The sequence below is a fragment of the Asterias amurensis genome, chromosome 2, assembly GCF_032118995.1.
Source record: "Asterias amurensis chromosome 2, ASM3211899v1".
Classification (NCBI taxonomy): Eukaryota; Metazoa; Echinodermata; class Asteroidea; order Forcipulatida; family Asteriidae; genus Asterias; species Asterias amurensis.
This window is the reverse complement of record NC_092649.1, coordinates 4004747-4032249: the sequence shown is the minus strand read 5'-3', so window position 1 is coordinate 4032249 and position 27503 is coordinate 4004747. Positions and strand designations below refer to the sequence as shown.

The window sequence follows — 27503 nt, the reverse complement described above, 5'->3', positions numbered from 1 at the left end:
CTATACCTTCCACCCAGGTAGTAGTTAAAAAGCAGGACAGTTCTTTTCAGAACTGAGAAGTCTCCCAAACATCAATAAAATCTACTCAGCAGTAGTAGATAAATAAAGACAGTTCTCTAAGAACTCTACCTGGCAAGTACATACACACATGGTGTTACCGCAAACCAAAGATATATTTAAGAGATGTTAAATTTGCATCGGGGATAAAGAATATTAATTTTGGATTTTACCCATACACCGATGTGTGTTAGCACTGTATACTCAGTACTTTCCTGAGTCCTGTGAAAAAATATCACAGGCATGTTACTTGGGTGGGATTCGAACCCACGACCCATGCAATTCTAGAGCAGTGTCTTACCAACTAGACTACCGAGGTTGCCCGGTAGCTAGAGGCAGTTCGAATCCTATGTTTTGGCAGCGGGTACCACAACGATAATAAATCGGGGATAAAGAATATTAATTTTGTTTTTTACCCATACACCGATGTGTGTTAGCACTGTATACTCAGTACTTTCCCCGAGTCCTGTGAAAATATATTGATACCTCACCATGACCATTCAATGCCTCAAATCCGATATAGCACAACTTGCTAAGCATTGTTGTCTGCATGATGTAAATGGGCTCACACATTCAACATGATTTCATAAAGGAAAAGTACAGAGTCAAGAAGGTTAAAATTTCCAAAGTTTTATTTTAAAGTTTTTTTTTACATTCTATATACATCTCCATTCCTCGTGTTATCATTAAAACATCCAGTCAGTGTTTAAACAAAACTGGTAAAGTAACATCATATACAACAAACAAAAGTAACGGCTATCAGTGATGGCTAGCCTTTCTTTATGATTACAGGGCCCACTTCAAAGGCACTGGACACCTTTGGTAATTGTCAAAGACCGGTCTTCTCATTTGGTGTATCCCAACATATACATAAAATGACAAATCTGTGTCTATTTTGACTCAATTCGTCATCGAAGTTGCAAGAGAGAAATGAAAGAAAAACAACCTTAATGTGCGTTCAGATGCCTAATTAAAGGCTTCATAAAGGCCCAACGTCTTTTAATACTCCAATGAGAAGTTTAAAAAAACTGTGTTGCTTCAGAGGGAGCCATTTCTCACAATGTTTTATACTATCAACAGCTCTCCTTTGCTCGTTTTGCCAGTTTTGTTTTTATGCTAACAATTATTTTGAGTATTTACCAAGTGTCCAGTGCAATTAAAAGAGCTGCTTAAAGGAACACGTTGCCTTGGATCGGTCGAGTTGGTCTTTGACAAGCGTTTTTGACCGTTTATTATAAAATGCATATGGGTAGAAAGATATTGTAAAAGTAGAATACAATGATCCACACAAACATGCCTCGAAATTGCACGGTTTTCCTTTTACCCTGTCGACTAACATGGTCGGCCATTTATGGGAGTCAACATTTTGACTCCCATAAATGGCCGACCGTGATAGTTCGCGACGTACAAGGAAAACCGTGCAATTTCGAGTGATACTTATGTGGATCATTATATTCTACGTTTAAAACATCTTTCTAACCATATGCATTTCATAACAAACGGTTTCAAACGCTTTTAATAGACCAACTCGTCCGATCCAATGCAACGTGTTCCTTTAAGAAGAAAAACTAGTAGCTCAGCATATGAAACAAATCATGCTTACCAGACTAAGGTTACCAGCCAACATACCATGTGACACATGCACAATTTCCAACTGGTATCCTGCTAGTTTTTGCTAAGTACACCATTTATGAGTAAAATTGTCTGCTTAAGTAGCTCTATAAATTTGGCTTGCACCTGTTCCTTATTCTTCCATTCTGATTGGTTCAAAACAAATCTTCCGCAAATTAAATATTCAGTTTGTCAGCGGCAAGCTTTCTCTGATTTCATTAAGCTGTTGGTCAAAAGGGTCACTGGAACTAGCAAGGAGGGGTCATAGGGTAAACAATTATATGCGGTTAAAAATCGTTCCTTAGCTTATGACGGAACAAACAAACAATTAAAACTATTTACGAGAGAATTTTCTCAGAAATGTTCAAAAGTTAATTTACAAGTTTGATCAAACCAAACTAGCCAATGCTAAAACCATTACATGAAGGGGATTTCGATACGGCAAAATAAATAAAGGATTTGACATTGAGGGCAAAATATCTGAATACAGACTTCCAAACTGAAAATTTCAAAATGGGGCCAGATTATTATTTCCTTCCAGCCTCGTGTTGGTGACATTAAATTTGAATGGAAGAAACAAACAAAATGGCTGACATTATGTCTATAAGCCAAGTTTCTTCATGAAACCAGAAGAATAAAAAACTCTAAAAACGCTGTAAATTGACTCCCACCACATTCAAAAAAGCCTTCAAAACTACTGTACAAGTGGGAAAACAAAATTAGTGCCTGAAATCCGAAGTGTCACAAACTAAACTCATGAAAATAAAAAGAGGCCCAAAAGAGGAAAAACCTGTTGAGGTACAGTGTTCTCACTTAAAAGACACTGGACACTATTGGTAATTGTCAAAGACTAGTCTTCACACTTGGTGTATCTCAACATAATGCATACAATAACAAAGCTTTGAAAATTTGAGCTCAATTGGTCGTCAAAGTTCCGAGCTAACATAAAAAAAAAAAACACCCTGGTCACATGAAGTTGTGTGCTTTCAGATGCTTGTCTGAGGTCTCAAAATCAAATTCGATGAAAATTACTTCTTTCTCAAAAACTATGTCACTTCAGAGGGAGCTGTTTCTCACAATGTTTTATACTATCAACCTCTCCCCATTACTCATTACCAAGTACAGGTTTTATGCTAACTATTACCAATGAGTAATTACCAATAGTGTCCACTGCCTTTAACAGTGGGCCGCTGGCAAAGTGCAGGTTAAAATACACCCAAGGACCACTGAGTCAGAATTCTGTCCAACTAGAATTGCTTGCTAGTTGTTTGCTTGCCACCACAGCAACATGTAATCCACTGATTGTTCATTATTGCTTTCAATTACATAGTCCCACGCTAAAAAACAATGTGGAAAGAAACTCCAAATGAAGGAGCGGTGAAAAAGCTGACGGACCAGTGAAATGACAAGCTAACAGGGCCTAAATTCATAGAGCTGCTAAGCACAACAATTTGCTCAGCATGAAATTTCTTCCTTGATAAAAACAGGATAACAACCAAATCTCTATTTGTTACAGCTGTTGTTTGCTTATCCTGAAAAAGCAAGTTGAAATTTGGTTGGTAATCCTGTTCTTATCAAGGAAGAAAGTTGATGCTTAGCAGATTTTTGTGCTTAGCAGCTCTATGCAATAGGGCCCTCTGGTCCTGCTGGCTAGTAACTCAAAACAAAAAGTTAAGGGCAAACCCTGGCTACATATTAAACATCAATAGGCTCATTCAATCCACACAAGTGCTGCACGCCACACTGCTATTGCTGAGATGCTGCTGGCGCAATATTTTTTACACAAAGACATAGCCTTGCTCAAGGCAGTCACATTATTCACTCCGAAAAGACGCCGCTGTAAACCCACCGGTATACACTGTGCGTGGTGCGTGTAATCACACCGCATATGACCCACCCGTATACACTATACACACTGTCACGTCGTACGTCTACTGTGCACACAAGTCATCCGCACTCGTACCACCAGGGGCATTGTGACGTGCGATGTGGTTACACACAGTTTACGCACAGTGTATTACGGGTGGGTTTTTATACAGCGGCGGCCTTTTTTCTGAGTGAATAATCGACTGCCTTGAGCAAGGCTAACATAAACATGGAAAAACAGTTGTCATGTACATTTGTTTGCAAATTGGGTTAGTTTGTTGCTCAACGTTTTACACAAATCTCCCGACATGACATCATGACATAATCGATGTAGAACACTGACCTTACAAATTTGCAACTAAGAAAAATATAAACAGAATCCTGAAACTGTGGGCGAGTTCAAGTGTGATTGAAAGATGTTGGTGGGGTTTTAAATGCATTACATCGGCTATTTCTTTTTGCAGAATTTCTATACTTGACTATTCACATTCTTTCTAGTTGCAAAATATTTATAAGTATGTTTGCATCTGGGATAAAGAATTTGATTTGTTTTTAACCTCACACCGATGTGTGAAAGCACTGTACACTCAGAACATTCCCATGTTCTATGAAAAAAAATATTACTTGGGTGGGATTTGAACCCACAACCTTTGGTAATCTAGAGCAGCTATCTTACCAAGTAGACCACCGAGATTGCTTGATAGCTAAATAAGGTACCGATTGAAAGCCATTGGACACTTTCGGAACAGAAACAAAAAAAAGTTCACAGATTTACAAATAACTTACAGGGTTTACAGAAGGTAATGGTGAAAGACTGTTATTTTCTCCCGACTCCGATGACCTATTGAGCCTAAATTTTCACAGGTTTGTTATTTGATATATAAGTTGTGATACATGAAGTGTGGGCCTTTGGACAATACTGTTTACCGAAAGTGTCCAATGGCTTTAATAGATGTCAAATTTGCATCGGGGTTAAAGAATATTATTTTGGCTTTGCCCTTCCACCAATGTGTGTAAGCACTGTATACTCAGTACTTTCCCAAGTCACAGGCCTATTACTCGGGTAGAATTTGAACCAGCGACCTTTGCCAATCCAGAGCAGATGTCTTACCAGTATACCACCGAGATTGCCAGGTGGGTAGAGGCAGTTCAAGGAAATTGTGAGTTGGTGGCTCGAGTAGCTTCAATATGTACTATTGGTTTCCCACACAAAATAATTAGCCAACCCAAGCCCACATAAAGAAAACTTAAAATCTACACTAGAGTCCAACTTCAACGATCTTGGAGATCCATCACTAAAACTTTCTCTCATAATTTGCACTAAACATAACATGTAATAATTGTTCAACAAGCTAAATTATATAAAGTCATCTTAAATTAGAAATCAAGCAAAAAAAAATAACCCACAGATATAAAACATATATATATATTTTCGTGATGTACGCAAAACAAACTTCACCACAACCGGTAGAGATATGTCACTCAGTTAGGAGCCTAAATTGGAAAGAGGTCGCATAATTTTGTACTTAAACACAGAAAAAACATTTTCGAGTTTTACTCCCACTGACAAAAGAACACAAATGTATACAAAGTCAAAAGAGAAAGTTCCTACAGTTCTTGGAGTTACACCTGCAGCGGATGGGCTGTAACTTTGAGGACGTTCCTGAAGCGTTCAATTCACCTGTAGAAAAAAAAGAAATCACAAAAAGGTGTCAAAGGTCATCATGAATACGCCCTTTCCACCCAAACTCTAAGTCAAGCCACTTCTGCATTAAGTGACTTTGGCTAGGGCTACAGCCTCTTTGTGTGCCGGATACAGCCCACCCGTCGTTTTCACCAAACTCTTCCCAACTTAGGATGAGTTCAGTTCCGTATCCGAAGACGTTAGGATGCATTAACCCATTCCCAAGTTAGGACCTAGAGATAGGATTAATCACAGCGCTTCGTGAAATTGGCTGCTCTCCTCGAAATAACCCACGACACTCGCAGCAATTTTCCTCTGCTTTTGTTGGGGTGCCCCTTTGCAAAGTTCCAATACAAGTTGAAGCTGAGCGTCGATGCCTGGAAGAGGCCCAGCCTGGAAGAGACCCAGAGGGAGACAGCGCAACACTTGATTGCGCCAGCTTGAAGTGGATCACGACTCACCGGTGTGGCGGTTTCAACTTTCCGCCGTGTTCAGTTTTCTGAATGACCAAATACGGTGATATTACGTCATGCGATGCCTGCGCACAGCACGCGAAAGTAGTCATTGTTAGTGCCGTACTGAGTCCCGGAAAACTGAACACAGCGGAAGACTGAAACCGCCACACCGGCACAGTGGCTGTGGCAGTCTGCAACACATCGTATGGTCTGGGCGGCTTTACGTCCGTCTTGATGGACCACAGAGAATGATGAATACAAGCTCAAATTTGCCCCATAGAGGTGGCCCTCATCAGAGAAAAATTGCTGTGTAAAGGGTTAACAAGGTCCTGTGGAAAACGCCTTCTCTACGCAATAAGTGTAACTGGATTCTTTTACGCATTTTATAACACAACACCCAAGGCTTCAAGTCCCATTTGAGCAACGAAGCATTAATGGTTTTAAGTGTCTTGGATAAGGACACAAGTGCAGGCATGTGTGCCTCGTTTTTTAAAGGGCAAGGGCACCAAGGCATTTTCTCCTTGGAAAAGGGCACCCTATCGATTTCTACTGGAGCATTTCAAGGGCACCAAGGCAATGACCAAGGGGCATGGAGGCTATCACCTTCATTGCCTCTGTGAAGTATCAGGCCTGGAAGTGTCACGACTCGAACAAACACGCTGCTGATCTGAAACGACAAAGCCCCGTGACTATTTTGTGAAAATCTAGGGTTGGAAAAAGAGTTCCACTATCATCCAGAAGATGACTTTCTGTATAAAGGCTGCATTACCTGTCATTTGATAGTCAAACGTCAACTCCTCTCCGGCCTGGATGTCTCTACTCGCAAATAACGCTATCCTTGGTAGTCTGGGATCCAGTGTATTTACCCACACACCGTAGACGACTAAGTTTGGATCACACTGCAAGAGGGGGGAACAAGGGTACAATGTAGAATAAAATCAATAACATTCTGGTTTAGAAAAATGTTCTTCTGAACTGAACTTGTGTAAATACAAGAAATAGGCCTACATAAATAGCGATGAAAAAACTACACACATTTTAAAGGGGCAATCATGTTGTTATTATTTTTAAGTAAATGGAAATACACACAATTTTAAGGGACCTTTGTGTAATTATTTTCTACTTTTAGAACATATTTCCGACCACATTGATAAAATACAGTAAAATGATGTCTGACATTCCTTTTTTTACTGTTTTGTTACTTCAGAACAAGCAACATACACATTAAAATAAAACTATTTAGAATGCCCGAAATCGAAGTCAAAGATAAACACCAAATGTGAGGACCTCGTTTCATCTCAACATTCTTATGGACAAACTTCCAAACTTAATGTTCAGAATGCCTCACAGCTTTGAAAAATGCTGAGAAGAGCCATGTACACCTCATTGATCATATACGACAGGGAGAATAAATGCTAAAAACAATTCACAGAATAATTATTTTCTTGGACATACAGTTTACAGGCACTGTACACTATTGGTAATAATTAGCATAAACCTTACTGGAGAGCTGTTGATAGTATAAAACATTATGAGAAACGGCTCCCTCTGAAGTAACATAGTTTTTCAGAAAAAAAAAAGTAATTTTCCACGAATTTGATTTCAAAACCTCAGAACTTAAATTAAATTTTGAGGTCTTGAAATCAAGCATCTGAAAGCACACAACTTTGTGTAACAAGGGTGTTTTTTCACTCATTATTATCTCACAACTTTGACGACCAACTGAGCTAAAATTTTCACAGGTTTGTTATTTCATGCATGTTGAGATACACCAAGTGTAAAGACTGGTCTTTGACAATTACCAAAGTCTCACGTCTATAACTCCCAGTAAATTACAGTTTAATCTCCAGACAGTGTAATCCTCAATTCCAGACTGGTGTTTTTAGTCTGACGAACCAGGATTATTCAATCCCTATATTCTGCCACAATTGTAAGCCACAATAACTCTCGAAAGTGCGAGATTCCAGCATGCCCTTTGGCTGTTCATCAATTAGTATTGGCCTAGCTTACAGTCGAGTCACAGCAAATGAGGGTTTTTTGTTTTGTTCAAATTTTTTGAAAAGGAAAAAAACATAAATCCCAATGCAAATTATGAGTATGATTGTAGGCTTCACTAGTATGGCCAGGGCTTGAATTGGGAAGAAAAATGCATACATAGACCCATTGCATATGACGTCACACTCTCAAAAAGGAGGCAGATCATTGGACAATAGCTGTTCTCTGCGCTTAAAAACAGGCGCGTGACCACAGCATACCTGTAGCGTTTCACGTTATGCAAGGGGGAGCTATTGATTTCTTACACAATACAGAGCGGCCTCCGAACAATGCTCGCAATTTTGGGTGTCAACTCTCTTTTGTGCACGTTTGTATATGATTTTAACTCCCAAAATGATATCCAGGGTAGGCACATGTGAGCACACGCTGCGCATATTGCAAGGGGTCTTTATATAAGAACAGAATATAAAATGGGGATAATTTATTGAGTCCCTGACCAATTTAAATTTGTGTTTGAATGTTATGAATAAAAAATATATATATTGTATCGACTACAATATTTTGAGGCTTGGCGAACACCGTCAGGTACACAGTTTGGTTTGGATGCAAAAAACGTACTCAGCATACTTGCCAACCATTAGTGTGTATGCATGAACATAACTAGCATGTATACATGTATACCAACCAATAGTATTACGCATACAAACACAGTTAGCATGTTTATTAAGCATACTTACAGAGTGGTTAACAAAGTGAGAGACGTTTCCATAGCGGCCAGCATCCACAGTGAACGGACAGTCTCCATCGTTATAATCCAAGTCAAAGAGGTAGGTCCTGCCGTTAGCGTCGTAGATTTGACCCCTCCTTTCTGCTTCCTCATTGGTTATTACCTGAGGGTTGAAAAGCCAGAAACAAATATGAAGAAAACCATGAGAAGCATTTGATTCAGGTGGGGGGGGGGGGGGGGCTCAAATTTGAGAGAAAAATCCACAATACCCCAGGGCTTGTAGTTGTTTACTGTATTTGCACCAAATAATTCAAATCTCTTATCAAAACTTATCTTATGTCACAGGAGGTTTAAAGGACTAATTTTTGTTGTGTACGTTTTCTTGTTTTTGGTTTTACTGCGCCTTAGACACCCAGCAGGGTGGATATGTGCGCATTACCTGTCTTTATTATTGTAACTGGACCATAAATTTGTGTTCAAGACCAGAATCAAAATGATGACATAAACTTCCCCGAGTCTTGTCACAGCTACAGTTTGACATGCATTGACTTGTATGGTCGAAAGTCTTGTCAGGTCATGAGTTTACAAGCCAGACACTAAAACCACTGGACTCGGCCTCTGGTCCAGAGTAAAATTCAAGCCCTAGGACAGTGGGCCTCATACTTCATAGAAGCACTTGCCTTACTGCCCCTGGTCATGGCCTTGGTGCCCCCTTCGAAATTTTCCAGTAGCCCTTTGAGTTTTTTTCCATAAGAGTTGCCCTTTACTAATAAGAGAAAATTTATTGCACTTCCATGAACAATGTAGCAGGCCTGTGACAGCACTAGCTAAGGTACTGTCCAAAGTTTTCAAAAATGTTCAGATTCAAGAGAGAGAGTAGTACCAGTTTGACCCCCCCCCCCCTCCTCAAAAGTAGTATCAATCGGCCTGATTTGCTACCTTGTGCACAGGGAGAACCCTTTGTACGTGATCTCAAAGCTCTGTGAATATAAGGACAGCTATTTTTTATCAAACAAAAACCCATTTCATCCATAGACTCACCTCCCCAACATACTCCATGACAAATGTGTTTTTCCTGATCTCCGAAAGCGTCCTGACGCCCCAGCCACATCCATTAGACGTCCTGAAGATGGCAACGTCCTTCTGCCGGCCGTACTGCACCACACGATTTGGACACTTCGGGCCACACTTACACCTGATGTTACACTCGTACACTGGCTTACCGGGCGGTACCTTAATCTTTCCATTCTTATGAAACGCAAAGGGGGCGCCGCTTTTCTGCGGGCAACAGCCGGAACAAGTGCTGCAGTCCTCGCATTCACAGCCCACGAGCGGATCGTTCGGGATGACGAGTCCCGGCCCCGGTTTGTAATCGTTAATGTATGTGAAGTCTTTGGGTGGACCGACCAAATCCACATTGTTCTTAACGAGAATGCGCGCTTTCTCCGTACACACTGCGTTCAAATCCTTTTCCCATTTCTTGAGGGCTTTCTGATTGGCCGTCCGCTGACTGGAAAGGTCCACCGGGGTGATGACTCCGTCCTCGTTACTGCACTTCGGCTTTTTGCTCTTGATGGAGTAAAGAGTTTCGCCGGAGTGCTCGCGCTTGCGCTTGTACTCTTGTCGATTGAGTTTGTCCCGTTTTTCTTTCTTGTGAAATTTCTTGATGAGTTTCGAGCAGCCTGCCAGGTTTTTCAAGGGTTCCCATGTGCTCTCACTGGTTGAGTAACCCTTCCACTTCACATAGTACCAGGCAGTGTCCTGTATAAGGAACAAATACAGGCAGCAAAAATATGGTTATTCCCACTGTAAGTTAAACAGACTCTCAAGAAAGTCCATCAACTAGTCAAACGATAAATATTTCGTAGTATTTCCATGTATTTCCACTTGAGTGCTTCTGTTACACTTGTATACCTTTGTGTGTGTTGTGTTGTCATTTAGCCTTCAAGAAAGGCTCTGCTATGGTCGAAACGTCAGGCCATTGAATCGTTTTTGCGCTTATACCAGGTCATTTTGTTGGTAGGCAGCTTGCAACAGATAGTTCTAATTTCTCAAACATTCTTTAGGTTGGCATTTTCACTGCCAACATTGAAGTCAGAAATACACGTTTATCATGCCAACATTGAAGTCAGAAATACACGTTTATCACGGTGTGGCCATCTTGATTTTACTCCATTCCAACTCATTGTAACCAAACTGGGGCTGGACGAATTAATAGTCTGGTGCCATGTTTGCGCAATGAATATTAGCATTCAATACTGTTATTGAAACAGGGAACATGACCAAGATGGTGACAGCGTGATAAGGGTCAATAGGGCAATATGCAGAAAGTACTCGAATGAAATGGCCCAGTGATCAGGGTAATAATGTTGGAAGCGCTTTGAGACATGGTGTTTAAACCAAATACTATTATAATATTATTATTATTTTTAAGTACTGTTCTGCAGAATCAGTGACAGTTGGCAGCTCTTGGGGGCAACAGAGACCATGCCTCTGTGGCCTTCAAGCCATTCAAGGCCTCCTCTGCATTACCTAAGTTGTCCCTTGAAATTTTCCACAAGGGATTTTCAATAGCCTCATGTGCCCTTTATCATGGACAAACGCCTTGGTGCCCTTGTCCATTCAAAAACGAAATGGTACCGAAACGGTAGTTGTGCCAACGTAACCCTCGTCCGCACGACCGGAGGGTTACGAGAATGTGTGCATACAAAGGGGCAAACTTGCCCAACAGACCAATATGTATAATTGACAGACTAGTCACCAGATTTACCCCATTTTTACCACTTTCGAAAATCTTGACACGAATTCTCAGAACACGAGCTTGATCCTCAATGTCTAATGAATCCATTCATTTAATATGTTAAATTTGCATTGGGGATAGAGAAAATTATTTTGGTTTTTACCCATATGCTACAATGTGTGTTAGCACTGTATACTCAGTACTTACCCAAATTTCTGTGAAAAAAATCACAGGCATATTACTCGGGGTGGATTCTAACCCTTGTCCTTTGCAACTCTAGAGCATTGTCATACCAACTAGACCAACGAGATTGCCCGGTGGCTATAGTTAGTTCGAATCCTATGTTTTAGCAGCGGGTACTGCAAACGATTTAATAGACGTTAAATTTGTATCGGGGATAAAGAATATTCATTCATCAATTCATAACACTCAAAACACCATTGAGGAAATATTGAGGAACAAAAATTACCAGAGCGTGGAGCAAAACAAACAACACAAATCTGGTGACTAGTCAGTCAACATGGGTAAAAATTGTACGTGTAGGACAAGCTCGGTCGTTTTTTGGTTGTGCACAGAGCTTCATAACCCTCTGGCCGTCGGGAGTTACGTTATCACAACTAACAAAGCGGCAGCTCAAGCAAGTATATTACATGGTCGTCTGTTCCATTCACAAAATGGTTACACCGACAAACATTGCAAGAAATTATCAATTAATATCTTACATGTCTGAACCGACTTACACTCTCATCCCTGACGAAGTCTCCAATACTTTCAACTTCATACTCATTAGGGACATCAGGGCTGGTAGCTAAACGAGGTAAAATAAAATAAAAAGTTGCGTAAAGTAAGATTTAGAAAACAAATTACAATCTTCAACACTGACCCACAAATAAAGGGAAGGTATACGTTTGGAATTGGTTATCAGTCCTAAAAATGAATGGCAATAAAACATTAACTGGGCTAGAAGTACAGCCGTCGATTTCACAAAGAGTTAGGATTCGTCTTATCTCTTAGGATTAATCTTAAGGTCTGCATGCTACAGTGCAGGGATAACTTTCCGTATGGTGCCACCACTTTTGCACTCATTTTTACAAAAGGGGATATCTCATTGAGGTAAATTAGATACTATATTCCTCTGTGGCTAGGTTCAAAATATCTTATAAAAAGTTCCTTATTTCCCAGTATGTGACATAGTTTCTATACCTATATTCTCATTGTAGTTTTTGCTTACTTTGTCATTTTCTCCAGTAGTTCGTATGTATGTCTGTCCGTCTGTCTGTCTGTTTGACGGTCTGTCTGTCTGTCTGTCTGTTTCGTCTGTGTTTTATCCTAAGCATTTACCTTTAGTTTATCTATTTTGTTATGTAAAGGCAAGCCGCTACAAGCTACCTGGCTTATTTTGGGCCTTGCCTCCACGCGTTTTCCGCCAGTTTATTCTTCTTTTTATTTCTATCATTTATATATACCTGTATGTATTACTATAATATTGTGGAAATGTTTTGTGGAAATAAATGTATATTGAAAAAAAAAAAAAAAAAATTGAATATATTATTTCATATCGAATGAAAAAGTGGTGGCGCCATACGGAATCTTTTTCGCTGCAGCTTTTGATAGTTACACAGTACAACAAAGCATTTTGAGAATAATTCACTTTGAAGTAATTTGGTCATGGAAAAGTTTTGGATAACTTTCTGTATGGCGCCACCACAAAGGGATATCTCATCGAGGTAAATTAGATACTATATTATTCCATAACGAATTGAAAAAGTTGTGGCGCCATACGGAAACTTTTCCAAAGTTTTTATACCAGAATGTTTGTGAACGATACTCATGTTGGCTACTCATATGTGCGTCAAGGAGGGATCTACGTATGATCTGCAGTCAAAACATAATTTCAGATGATTTTACCGTAGAAGTAGGACAGGATTTCTAAATTAAAATTAAAATCGCATGCATGGATGATTGGAGGTAGAAATGTCCACTGTTTATTTTTAGTGTTGACTGTCAACTCGATCAAAACGGCAAATTATAATTTATTTATTCAGATACACTTATGTATACACTAAATTTAAGCAATGTGCATTGATGCCACAATGGCTGATGTGAAATGACAAAAATTTAAAGGGTCTCCCATCCCCCATAATAAAATGCAAAGAACATGCAACACGTTCTCGCCATTGTTGTGGTTATTAAAAAAAGTTGACAATCCTTGATCATGTGGACACGGAATTTGTCGTCATATTTCAGCTTGCACAAAGTTCTTCTTGCCATTCAAATACGACGTTGATAATCGTCTTAATAAAACATATTAGATGTAAAGAGGCAACACACTAAAGTAAGTGAATAATTCGGTATTTAATAAAATACCTCACTTACCGTTTTCGGAGCTAGACTTCTTATTATCTGCCATTTTGGATTTGGTACCGTGAACATGGATCGTGATTGGTCAATGTGCGTAAAATGAAGCGCCAACAGTGGGGCGCTTTAATGCGCCCAAACCTGCTCTTTGTGTGTACTGAATCGTGCGCGTGTGCCCCTCCCATCGTACGGCCTGACGGCAAGCAGATGCTCTCTTGTTAAAAGTTACGGGCCTAAAATTTCAGCTATAAAATTACGTAAAACTAGTCTAATCGGGGATTAAAAACCCATAAGTACCCGCCGCTAAAATATAGGATTCGAACTGCCTCAGCTACTGGGATGTGGTCCTAATAATATAATAAATAGGTGGGTGTCCAGTTGCAAAGGTCGTGGGTTCGACCCCCCCCCCCCAGAGAATAAGCCTATGATTTTTTCTCACAGAACTCAGTCGGGAAAGTACCGAGTGCACTGCACTCAAACCAATTACCACTTTAGTATGTAATACTATTAGTAATTAATTAAAGGGACACACCGGCCGAATTGGGCTATTTGGGCTACAAAATAGACTAAGATGTGACTTCAACAGTCTTCCAGGAATGAAGAAGAACAGTCCTTAAAAAAAATCATCAAATTAAGCCGTTTTTGAGCATTTTAAGACAAAAACGCAGGTCGCGTGATTGTTCTAACCAAAAAGTGGTACAAACAATCACGTGACCTTCCGGGCTAGTTTTACTTGCAGCCGTCTAAAAGTAACTTACTTAACCAAATTTAAATCTTATTTTTACAAAATTATTTACGAATAATTGACGAAAAAGATCATGTATTCAAATTATCGCTACAAAATGTAAATAATGGTAAAAATTATAACATAAGATTCACATTCAAAGAGTCCGTGTAACTGAAGCTTGTTATATGGCCGCTTTGGTTTTTTAAATCATTTTTCGCTAAATACGTGACATTTTGATGATTTTTGTTTACAGCAACCATCTGTAAAAACGTTATTTATGATTCTCCACCCCTAAATTGCGTAAACCGTGAGCCGGTGTGTCCCTTTAATTGTTTTACTTCGACTGACAATGTTTTGAAAGTTCACCTTCACTTTCCAAATGCTAGGGCTATAAAAATTATAGGCACAATGCAGTTTTTTCTCTCTCATTACAATTTTAGGCACACTGCAGTTTTTTTTCTCTCTCATTACAATTTTAGGCACAATGCAGTTTTTTTTCTCTCTCTCCTTACAATTTTTGGTTCAAATATTGTCGATTGTTTTTGTTTTATCCTTTGTTTGCTGCTCCTGTGTAGTAGACTTTTAGACAAATTTTTTTACCATTCAAAATTACTAAGCATGCCTATACGTATTGGAACACTTTACCCAGACAAAAACAAACATTTGAACAGTTGTTTCCATAAATCGGTGGTCGCCGCGCGGCATCTCAGATGTTCCAACGTTTCTCGGATCGATGATCAAATCGGTATAGATATAAATAAGTTTATAATACAAACATAAGAACGTTATATGATCAGATAAAATTTAAAACAAATCTACAAAAATAAATAGGTAAAAGGAAGAACAAATCAGAATGAAAGAAAAATTCCAACCCGCAAGGAATCACATCTATAAAAAAAAACCATTAAGTTAAAACTTTCACGAATTAGGTGTGAAAGCTGTTTTATTTGTACCCGAACAAGATAGCCTCCCTCTTAATCTATCATAAATAACTTATACACACGGGGTAAAGCACCTAAAAAAAATAAAAAAATAAAAAAATAAATAAGAATAATGATACATCACGACTTTTAGAAGTAAGTTTTAGTTGACAAAATGGTGGAGAGAAAAATAACCCGAAAAGTATCTCGCAAAAGGTTTGGGCTGTAAGTGGCGCGAATCTACAGGTTTGGGCTATAAATGTGTAAAACTCAAATTCACTTCAAATTGCTGCACAGCCTGTTGCCACACAATGCCCAACGGGCATAAAAATGAGTGTGAATAGGGCCTACACAATAAAATATATATAATTGTTATCCAAATGGGTTTTTTAAATACAATTTTGACACACCAATTGTCCAATGTACAAAAAATCCCTGTAAACTACATCACAGCCTAATGCATATCCTTTGTTTGTATATTTTTTAAAACCATTGGAGCATACTGTGGGCGTGGCTTATGCTGGCTTTAAAGTCATGTTTACACAAACGGGGAGAACATACTGCCATTTCATTACATTGTGTATTTCCATTTTATCAGTTTAAGTTTAAACTTCATTACATGCAATATATACAAGATATATAATGGCAGTGTCAATGTTAATCTTAAAGATGCTATGTCAGATTTTTGGCCCCAAACATTAAAAAATAGATTTTTTTGAGTGAATGCCATTTCAAAGAGTATCACCCGCTCTAACGAAAAAAAGTTTAACTTTTACTTTTAATGGTCAGGAACCATGACAAAAATTTAAAACGTTTCTTATAAATCACATAAGAATTGGTCACCTGATATATTGTCAGGATCCCGAAAAAAACTCATTTTGAGCACTTTATTTCACTGCTACTAATAATTGGCAGACTTTTTTTAGCAATGGCTCAAATGAAAGCTTGTAACTTTCTCGACGCCCATCAAAATACCTATTGAATTTTAAATCAAAATATTTTGGTCAAATCGGCCAAAAATCTGACATAGCATCTTTAACATTACAATAATTCTATAATTCTCCCTTTGATATTTAAATGAATATAAAACATTAAACTATATGCATAATTGCAGAATCCATCACTTTTTTAATCAAAATGAAACTTCTCGATGTCCATTAAAACCTTCAATTTGGCAACCAAACAAATTAATGAAATAAATAAAGCATTGCACATCCCAAAATAATTGTGTATACATTTGTCGTCTTGTGTACTCCTTGGAATGAGGAAAATTAATTCATCCTTTCCAAGACAAAGGTCAAGTTTCTATGCTTCCAGTGCCCAATTGTATACAGCCTGTAAACACAAAAGCTTGACACAGCTCAATTCCAGAAACCAAAGTTGCCCTTAAAAGACACCGACTGGTGTTAACCTGGGAACTATCGATTTTTGAAAAATTTGCATTTACCTCAAATGTATCTCAAGATTTGTCTTTGTTAGTTAGATCAGAATAAGCATTTTATTTTTGTAGAAAAACAATATTGCAATATCAGTTACAAGAAACCACATTCATAGAGCTACTTAAGCAGAAAATATTGCTGGACACAATTCTGCTAAGCAGAAATGAGCAGAGTGTCACAAATTTATGTAACATGGCAGTTTAGGTGTTTTCCTTATATTCTGCTAAGCATAATTTTGTTGAGATTAACTGCATTTTGTGCTTCAGCAGCTCTATGAAATTGGGTGCAGGGCTCAAACCCACAAGACTCAGGACTTACAGATGACAAGTTTTACAAAACCAGAATCAAAATTAGTTGAACAAGCACTAAGCCAAATAAAAATAAAACCAGTTGATCGTCCCCTCCTTCATCCTTTTTAGAGGTAGCATCCTTTTTTCACCTATTTTTGTTTTCCCCTTTTTTTCAAAAGACAAATTTTCTGTGTATTTCTTATTCAAACTGACTCATCTTGAAGAGCTTGTACATAAAGTAAGTGGTGACTTTAAACTAAAAAAGTGGTGGCCAGTTCAAATAAATATGCCTGGCAGCCTCCTTTGAAAGAAATAAAAAATAACAAGGCCCTCATTCTTTTTTTTTAAGAGAAAAAAAACCCCGGACAATCAACTTGTATTTTTTTAATTGGCCTAACAGATGATCTACCTTGTCTAATTAGTTAGTATACTTCAATAATTAAGAAAATAGAAAGATATTTATCAGACTCGTAGTAAACTCTTTTCGCAAAGTTGTTACACGACAAGGAAGCCTACTATTAAAAAATTTAAAAAACACAAGACCACCGGCCCAGTCCAGTCATGAGTTTACTGGCCTGATGTTTAATTCACTAGCCTCGGGCCTGCGGCAGGCCAGTGTTAATTTCGAGCCCCGACTACTCATTATATAGGACACCAACTGGCCTCTTGTCATCTGGGCCCAATTTCATAGAGCTGCTTAAGCACAAAATTTTGCTTAAGCAAAAAAATCCTTGCTTAGTAAAATCAGATTACCGGCCAAGACTCAACTCAATTGTTATGCTAAGTAAACAACAGCTAAATACCAGTCACAATCAATGTATATGGCATGAAATTTTGGCCAGTAAGATGTGTAAAACAAGCGAGCTATTTTCGTGCTTAAGCAAATTTTTTGCTTAAGCAGCTCTATGAAATTGGCCCCTGGGCAAGCTTGTCAGTATGGTCCAGTAGTAAGCCATCTGGGCTCAATTTCACGGCTCTGCTTACTGCTGAGTTCTGTGCTTACATGGTCACCATTCTGTAAGCGCCGATTCTTTGCCCCAGCTGTGTAGGCAAAGAATTCCTTGTAAGCGTGAAGCGGAGTATGGATGCACACAAGCAAAAATTCCCTGCTAACCGGTGAAACACGCTTGACATTTAAGCAAAGCATTTCTTGCTTCCGCAAGTGCTGATTATTTGCTTACACGGTAAGCAGAACCATGAAATTGGGCCCTACTCTAGAATGACGAGAGTCGAGGGTATTAGACTATCAACCGAGTAAGCTGCCTGTGTTTTCCCCCCACATGATTCGAGAGAGTACTGAAGATAAGTGCTGAGAACATTGGTGTAAGGTAAATAAAAAATAACATAAACACAAATATTGCCACATCCCTTCTGACAGAGACATGTATTAAAACTTTATGGCAAGATATTTAAGATTGGTATATTTTTCAAACAACAGCAGCAAAGAATTTGCATTTCTCTGCATTATTGCAAAATACTGAAATAAAAAAATGAATTTTTTGTTCACCCTTTCCGACAGGTATAGGAATTTTGTTTGACAATAAAAAACTGTTTTGCAATATTTGTGCAAATATTGTTATCATTTTGCTATTTTGTCTCACCCCCCCCCCCAAAAAAAAAAAAGTTCACAAACAGAATTGTTAATTTATCAAGGTTCCATTGAAAAAAAGTTGAACTGAAGTATTTGATAGTCACTTTTCAAAATTATTTGTAAATATTTTATAGTTAGCTATATTATACTGTACATATCTCTTTATTAATCTAAGGGTATAGTGCACGTTATTATAAAATATATGAATACAAAATATATTTCATCTATTGTTATGTTTCTAATTTTAACACTCAGTTTTCTATACTACAAAAATGATGTATTAACTTTTAGTTGGCATGATGGCTGAAAAGTGAATAAACAAGTCCTTTCTGTTTGCGACATTCGTCACAGCTTGAACACAACTCAAACACAACTTTAACAAAAGTTGTATTCAGGCATTCTCCAAAAAAAGGCTTATTTTGTTTTGTTTTCCCCACTAGTCAAATTTAATGGTGGCCCGCTGGCTTGTGACCAATAAAAATAACTTCAGGCCACCAAATACACCAAAAACGATAGCCCGGTCAGAGAGTGGTCTAAACTTCCCTCAAAATATTACAGTAGGGCCACAAAAGTTTCTGGCGAGCAAGTAATGTGTATTTACCCTGGTCCTGCCGTCTACTTAGCACTTTAAAAAAAGTAACGAAAAACACTCAATAGTAAACTTGCGAGTACAACCATGTTTAATATCTCTTTTGAGGGAGAGTTGGCTCGGAAAAGAGCCGTTGTGGTTTGGACGTTTTTAACAGTATACTCTGCTCGTCTTCAGGAGAATACATGGATGTTCCAGCAAGTTTACTATTCAGTATTTATAGTTACTTCCTACTCTTCACACCATGTTCCAAACGCCATTTAGCTCTTAAAGTTAATGTTCAACAATTTCTTCACCTTCTCACAAAAGTACAGTAGAACACATTAAAAATGTTGCTTTGTTCATCAATTTCTGCGAAAGAAGTTTAATAACATTCTTACAACTGAGAGTGATGTAGTTTGTGCAACACTATACGTCTAACTTTTTCCTGTTTTGTTGTCCTAATCTTATTTAGGGGTTGGGGTTTCTAAATTTCACTTGTTGTGATCTTATGATGTTTCTTCAAGTTTCCTTTTAGCTCCTCCATCGATCTGGGGATCATCTCCTACCAAATCCACTTGACCTTTGACCTCTATCTGATCAGTGACCTTAGATGACTCATTTTGAAGTTCAACTTCAGAACTGCCACCCTGTTGGGTATCTGCGTTAGGCTCAGTTTTGACATCTGAACTTTGATCTTTAACCTCTGCAGAGGGCAATGAGGGGACGCTGTTAGTTCCATCTGATGTCTTTCCCTCCGAATGTTGGGCTTGGTTTTCAATATTGTCCGTTTCCGAAGATTCAGCGGCCTTCAAGATGCTTTCACTTTGCGGTGCATCTACAGGTGTCCCACTGCCCTCCGATTTGATACCCATCTCAAAGTACCTATAAAAGATACGGACAACTTATGGTTAACAGTTGAATAATGACATCTCCCTGTTTGAAATACATGACCTGGTGGCGATTTCAAAACAGAGCTTGGATTGATCTTTACTGCAAATCGATCTTGAATACAAAGCAAAGCGTGAAAACAACTAATTGTAAAGATGAAATTAAGTGCTTTTTGAAATTGAGCCTAACAATAGACCACGTCCAAATAGATGGATTGCAATACGCGTCATTGGCCACCATATTTGATGAATTGTGCACGCGTGAAGAGCTACCATTGGCTAAGAGTCTTGCGTAGCGCGTACATAGGTGCACTTTTCCATTGTTTTATATAAAAAATGGTGGTCGATGAAGCGTACTGCAATCCATCTATAGAGCATGTGATCTCATTTGAGTAGGGCGCCCTCAACCAGAGGTCGGTCAAAAGAAGGTTGCTCATTGGCCTGTCCTGTAGTTTCAATTCGTTTGTCAAACCACTGGACAATATCATCAACAGTAGGGGGTTTAATTATTTCTTTATCGCGTCCCTGTCAACAGTTTCCCCTCTTGAGGCATTCACTCATATTTACCCTAGACGCATCGGGATATCTCTTACCTGACGAGTATGTCATCCAGCCATTTTTTGTGGGTCAGTTCATTTCTCCAGGTGGGGGGAATCTTCTTGTACCCGAGCTTGCATCCGAGCAAAGCGCCCGCAACAGCCCCATTTGTGTCTGCATCACCTCCCTATGACAACAGGTTCAAACAAAACATGTAAATGGGACTTATGGTAATAGTTGTTTATTAAAGGCAGTGGACACTATTGGTAATTACTCAAAATAATTATTAGCATAAAACCTTTCTTGATTACGAGTAATGGGGAGAGGTTGATAGTATAAAACATTGTGAGAAACGGCTCCCTCTGAAGTGACGTAGTTTTCGAAAAAGAAGTAATTTTCCACAAATTTGATTTTGAGACCTCAAGTTTAAAACTTGAGGTCTCGAAATCAAGCATCTGAAAGCACACAACTTCGTGTGACAAGGGTGTTTTTTTCTTTCATTATTATCTCGCAACTTCGACGACCGATTAAACTGAAATTTTCACAGGTTTGTTATTTTATGCAACTGTGAAGACTAGTCTTTGACAATTACCAATAGTGTCCACTGCCTTTAAGCACTTTTAGAATATTGTAGCAACGTGTCTTATAATATTAAGTAGGCTTGCGGTAGCACCATATGTAAATAGATTTTGAGTAGTGTTAGTTCTAAAATGTACCAGTGGTTGACAACTCAACGTTTCGATCAGTCTTCTCCTGAAGATGATCGGAGCATACTGACCAAAACATTGAGCTATCAACCATCAGACCAAAATAGGGGGGAAAAAACACACTTTGGCAACTACATTTAGGAAGGAATTGGGATTCTAAGGATTCATAAAACAATCAGGAAAACATTCAGATGAATAATTACCTCCAATGTTATAGCCTCGATGGCTTCTCTGAAGTTTTTCTGTCTCAAGGCCCAGAATCCTGCACCGAGACATTTGAAGGTATACCCAATTCTCTGTCTGTCGTCCAGCTTCAGTTCTGGAAGTGATGCGTTCATATGAAACTTCAACTCCTCAACCTATTTAATAATAATAATTTATAACAATAATAATAATTGATTTGTATATAGTGCTTTTCACACCCGAAGGGCGTCTCAAAACGCTCCCAACATTACTACCCCTGGTCACTGGGCCATTTAATTAATTCCTTAAACCATCTCGGCTCCATGGGGAGTTACAGCCTATGCAACAAATATGCGCTAAGCTAAATCAATCACAAGAACCATCTCTGCCCTCACAGGTACCCATTTACCCCTTAGAGAGAGGCAATTTTTTAGTCAAGTGTCTTGCTCAGGGACACAAGTGTCACAACCGAGACTCGAACCCACACTCTGCTGAACAGAAACACCAGAGCTTGAGTTCTGTGCTAAGACGATAAAATTGTGTTCTTATATTAATTCAAGTCTCTTCAAGTCTTTCATTTTGATTCTGGCCTGGTAAATAAAATCCTGGTCCATTAAATAGCCTGAGCTACAAGTCTGGCAGTCTTGGAACATTTTCCACCAAAATTCCAGCCTTGTAATGACCCTTGACCCTCTCCAATGCTTACCTGCCTTTCTTTCAAATTTCCCTCATCGTCCCTTAACAGACACTCCTTGGCGTAATCAAACGCTGCCTCAATGAGACTGTCAACCTTGTAACTGCCGTTGGACTTCCTATGCATCCCCTGCAGCATCATCGCAATGGCTGTTGTCACGGCAACGCACGATGCAACACACCTGAAGAGGTCCAATAAAAGTTTAAATATAACTAATGACTAAATCTTTCTGATAGAAGACCCTCTTAAAGGGACTTGAATTGTAACCCCAATAAAAATGTTCCGTCTTTGATTTCGATTTGGGTTTGAACAAAGAAAAGTTGACTAGGGCGGGAGTTGAACCAACGACCTCCAGATTAAAGTGCCAGCGCTCTACCAGCTGAGCTATCTAGCCATATGTTCAGAAGAGGAATAACCACATAGTTAGAGATGGGACTGAACACTTAATAAAATGCTTTCTGATCAGAGGCAGAATGTAACAAGTCTCATGTTGTATAATGCATGTAAAAGAACCCACTACTAATCACCAAGCTTCTTGGCTAGGTCTCAAAAGGGAACTTAGAATTGTTTTGATTTGGTAACCGTATTTTTTTTTTTTTTGGGGGGGGGGGTGAGGGGTGTTGGAGTACAAACAACTTATTTACAGAGCTCCATGGGGCTCATTTGTGGAAGCTTTTTAAGAGGAAAGACAAACAAAAAAGGTAATATGAAATAACTCCATAGATTAATTCTAAAGACTAGGGCGCTCCACAAGGAAGTTTGTGTACAAAGTAAACAGGAAACTGACATGTGGAGGGACAAAGGAGAGAACAAAAAATGCTCTATAAGGATGCATTTTTGAGAACATCAACAGTTTTAGAGAAATAGAAACGTTTACCTTGGGTCTGCATGTGTGACTTTACAGAAGACTTTAGTGTTGCTGATGACTTGCTGAATGTCATCAAATCGATGAACTCCAGCGATGGACGTCCTCATCACACCCCCATTAGGCGCCACAAATCTACTACCATTCTCCCATACCGTCTCAGCAACCTGACATTAAGACACGAACACAATACAAGGAGTTCCAAAGAGATGCTGTACAATTATAATAATAGTAATAATAATAATAAGAAGAAGAAGCCGCTTTTATATAAAGCGCATTACACACAGAGTCCCAATGCGCTGTACAAAGTCAATTGAGAACAAACAAACAAAATTAGTCAGAGTTTTGAGGAGTTTAAATTGATCCAGAGATGGGCATCTTAGATGTTATGAAGTACCGGTATGTGGAATAAAGCTGTTGGAAAGGCTCTTTGTTCTACATCTCGGCAAATCAAGAGTGTATGGGTGAGAAGAAGCAGAAAGTCTGGTTTCAAGATCAAACATTTTGACAGGAGGACCTACAGTCCCGACCAAAATGCTTGGGCCACTCCCTCCTAACGTTACATAAAACCATTCCCTGTACACTTCCAACTGACAACATTAAAAATCATTCTCTCCCCCGATCCCCATTCCCCCCCCCCCTCATTGCCGACTGTAACGCAGAAGACTGTCAATCAGAACCAACATTGAAAGGGGGCAGGAGGGCCCAATGAGATATGGCCGGGATTGTAGGTCGGACACACTGGTGGCACATTTACCATGAAAATATCTGTAGCACAGACTGTACCTTATGTGGGTCTGTTTTGAAGTTGTCGCTACGTAAGACCTGGCCTGTGGTCCTTCCTAGACCCATTCCACAGGTGTCTCCAAGCTCTGGGAAACCGCTACATCGCCAAGTTACAAGCTTCTCAGCAAAATCAGTTGCAACTGCCTGTAAGAAACAGCAACTATTGTTGTACTTTGACAATGATGACATTTTTCGGAAAATATCTTTTTTTTTAAATGAGAAATCGGTTAACATCACATGGACGGCCACTTCATGGTGAGGGATGCAGTTACCCGATTGGTTGCTTTGGGCTGTAAAATGCTGCTGTCATGAATGGCTATGGTTGGAAAGACATTTTAAAAGTAGAATTAGATATCCCTTGATATTGTTCGCTTTCTGTATGACAGAACCCGGTCTGCTATTTTGCAGAACAAACTTTTTTACCCCAAAATATGGAAGATCGTACGTTCTGCTGATTGTATAGTTTCCAGAGGCAAGGTTATGTTTTTTTACAAGCAACAATTTGAGTAAATTCATCTTTGATTTTATAATCAGTAATATGACAAAGCAATTATTAAAAAAAAGTACCTGTCCATCGTTCTCCATCAGTGATTGGAGAATTAAGATCATCTGATCGCTGTCATCTGTCCAATCAGCTTCCGGGAAGACCATTTGATGAAAGAAATGTTCTGCTGTTATGGCTTTCATGGAGTATTCCAGATGCTTGCCACTGTAATACTGCCAAAACACAGAGAAGGGTTGTTGTCAGTATACATTTTAGTTTTATAATGTAAAATAATTTGTAACACACCCTGTTCTATTATACTAACAGCTGAGAGCGTCTTAAGGTGCTCATTGCTATTAATATTCGATTTTTGCCAATATGTTTACTCAAGCCTATTAAGGCGAGGTTTGAGCCATGTGTAAATCTCTCTTTTGAGTAGTGTTAGTTAAAAAAAAAAAAAACAGTGTTGTTTTCAGAACCAACACTACTCAAAAGAGAGATTTTTCCTGAAGGCCCCAGCGCAAGCCTAATCCAGAAAAGAATAGATGTTAACAATATCTCTTTGAGTAGATGTGAAACCGTCTTTTTTTCTCTGAACCACTCAGAAGAGTAATTTTCACATGGTGCTACTGCAAACCTCACCTAACTATACTCCCACCATGCAAAGTTTCAAATCCAACTAATAAATTTGTTATAACATGACCACAACAAATTTGGATGTAGTGACCAGGCATCGCCTTAACTGGTTTGGCCATGTTATCAGAATGCCAGACTACAGGCTACCCAATCTGGTCTACTACAATGACTTCGACACTCCACGCCAACGAGGATGCCCACCATTGCGCTGGAAGGCTCAAGTATGGGAAGATGACATTATTCTACTTCATGAGGCAGAGCAATTGCCTATAGATGAATAGACATGAATTGTGGGGAACATTTTCCAAGGAGGCCAAGGGACACCCAGTTCTAATCAGCTAAGGGTGCGTTCAGACACGGTACTAAAGTTGGTTTAACTCATGGTTCAACTCGATCGAGTTCAACTCAGTGTGTCTGAACGGATCTAAAGTTAGTCCGAATTGAGTTCAACCCACAAAAGATAAACCGTCCAGGGAGGGGGCTTATCTTTAGACCGCTTTGGGTTTATCTTTTAACACTGTGTGTGGACAGAATAAAAAAGACCACATCTGGTTTAACTCACAACAGGCGACCCATTGACCTCCGTAATCATTACGTAAACACATGGTGACCAATGAACAGGACAATAAACAGGATGTTAGAGTAACGGGGTCGCGTTTTCTTTGACCTCTTAAAACCAAAGATAAACCGGATCGGGTTTAACTCAGTGCTGTCTGAACGCAAAGGGGTTTTATTTTTACGATCACCCCCTGCTGCTCGTAAAAGTTAAACCGGTTCGGGTCTAACTTAGTACGCTGTCTGAACATACCCTATGACAGTAAGTAAGTATATTATATAGCTTACTTTACAAGCTTGTTCTTTGTTGAGGAACTCCGTCATAAGACCAATGGCGTCCCCGATGCAGTTGCCATAGACCGTCCCCAGAATCTGGTCCTGTAGAATGTTGCTTGGGTCGACAATCAGCGTTAGTTTATCATCGTTACTTTTGTCTCTCCCCAACGTCGAGACTTTCCCTTTGAGATATGATTGTGCTTTACCCATAATGGTTCAGCACTAATCATGCTGTCAAAATAAACAAATATAAGTATTAAGGTTCTTGTTGTTGTGACTAGACCTTATGCACATGACGTCATTTCATTGACGTTGTTCATTGGCCAATCAATGTGCATTTCGATTGTTTCGTCACCGTTTGACCTCAAAGATGGCGGCTGGATGACGTCAATGCACAAGGTCTATAAGTTACCCACTTAACAGGGTTCACATTTAAGTGTTCCTGTGACTAGCTGGGTGGGCGGCCAGTTGAGTTAGCATGTCATTTGACTATAGTCCGCCAGCTTTTATCCACTGGTCCATGCTTGACAACTGTTTTATAGTTCCCTTTCATTTCATTTTCAACAAAATTGGGCAAATGTAACGATTGGTGTTTTATAATAATAGCACCAGTACTAGTAGTGGGCACTCATGAAACAAACAGATGGAATAACGAATAACCATGGAGGAAGAATGGACTAGAACCGGCCAGATTCAACTTGCCCCACTGGAAAAATTTCGGTATCACGCAACCACTTTTTCATTTGGGAAAAGTTTCCGTATGGCGCCACCACTTTTTCCATTCAATATGAAATAATATAGTATCTAATTTACCTCAATGAGATAGGCCTATCACTTTTTGTAAAAATGAGTGAAAAAGTGGTGGCGTCATACGGAAAGTTATCCTTCATTTGATATGAAACAACATAGTTATCTATAATTTACCTCAATGAGATATGAATCTTTATGATCCTTTTTTGTAAAAATGAGAGAAAAAGTGCTGGCCCAGTACCCCTTCCCCCCAAATGAGATATTGCTTTTCTAATTTTTTGTTTCATGATGATTAATGAATTATTATGAATCTTCAGTTCAGAATCTTCAGAAATTATACTGCATGATTGAAACGCCTTGGAACTTCCAATTGAAGGCTTTCTAAAATCTAAAAACACACTGTATTTATGTGTGTCAAAAGTAACAGTTTTCCAACTGTCGTTCATTCAGCCAACGTAATTTGTGCAAAAACGGCATCCCATAAAAACCACAAACCAAAAAGAGCACACCAACCTGTTCCGACACGAAAATTGCGTTTGTAAAATTGTAGTCGACTTCTTCAGCAGTAACTATCACCACCACTATTTTTCGTAAGCCCAGCTGAGCTTGATACATGTGCAACCATGGTGCAACCACCTCTCCTTTTAAAACAAGCTGCTCACGGAAATCCTGATGAGTAGGCCTAAATAGTTTATAGGTGCCAAAAATAGCACAATGATGTATTTTGTAGCAGCTTATCTGTTTGACCTTGATACGGTCGTATGCTTTTAGATTCAGGTTGTGACTTGACTTGCATGCTCTCTGTAGCGCTGTGTTGTTTTGGGTGTGGGTGTTCTGTGGTGTGGGAAAAGGGCGCCCTCTTCAGTCGAATTACCCCTTTAAATAATTTGTTGTTGATGAAATGCTCAGTTTGGGTCATGACTCAAACAGTAATGAAAGGGAAGGAAAAGGGTGCGGGGGGGGGGGGGGGGAACACAAAATGAGTCTCATAAGTGAAGTCTCATAAGGCCTCATAGGTGAACTTAACCAATGTAAAGCTCCAACTAGCCCTGAGGAAAGCTTGACTCCTTTGTACTGAAAAGAACCCAGAGCACTGTGAACGAGAGAAGAAG

General features: G+C 39.1%; 2 protein-coding genes across 3 annotated transcripts; both read right to left on the bottom strand.

Moving 5' to 3' along the window:
• Window positions 1-671: 671 nt before the first annotated feature.
• Window positions 672-13560, bottom strand: LOC139951664 (histone-lysine N-methyltransferase SUV39H2-like). Of its 2 annotated transcripts, none has more exons than XM_071950649.1 (6): window positions 13512-13560; window positions 11858-11943; window positions 9437-10156; window positions 8406-8558; window positions 6443-6572; window positions 672-5215 (listed from the first exon to the last, which is right to left on the bottom strand). In XM_071950649.1, the coding sequence occupies exons 1-6, from the start codon at window positions 13543-13545 to the stop codon at window positions 5127-5129; spliced, it is 1212 nt and encodes a 403-aa protein (XP_071806750.1). In that variant the 5' UTR covers window positions 13546-13560; the 3' UTR covers window positions 672-5126. The 2 variants fall into 2 exon arrangements, with proteins under 2 accessions (XP_071806750.1, XP_071806754.1); XM_071950653.1 differs by having other exon boundaries at window positions 11876-11943.
• A 4320-nt stretch (window positions 13561-17880) lies between these two features.
• Window positions 17881-27188, bottom strand: LOC139951658 (ADP-ribosylarginine hydrolase Tri1-like). Its single transcript, XM_071950635.1, has 9 exons — window positions 26905-27188; window positions 25654-25872; window positions 24258-24407; window positions 23691-23834; window positions 22917-23071; window positions 22052-22220; window positions 21366-21521; window positions 20512-20642; window positions 17881-19913 (listed from the first exon to the last, which is right to left on the bottom strand). The coding sequence occupies exons 2-9, from the start codon at window positions 25849-25851 to the stop codon at window positions 19538-19540; spliced, it is 1479 nt and encodes a 492-aa protein (XP_071806736.1). The 5' UTR covers window positions 25852-25872; window positions 26905-27188; the 3' UTR covers window positions 17881-19537.
• Between the last annotated feature and the right edge of the window lie 315 nt (window positions 27189-27503).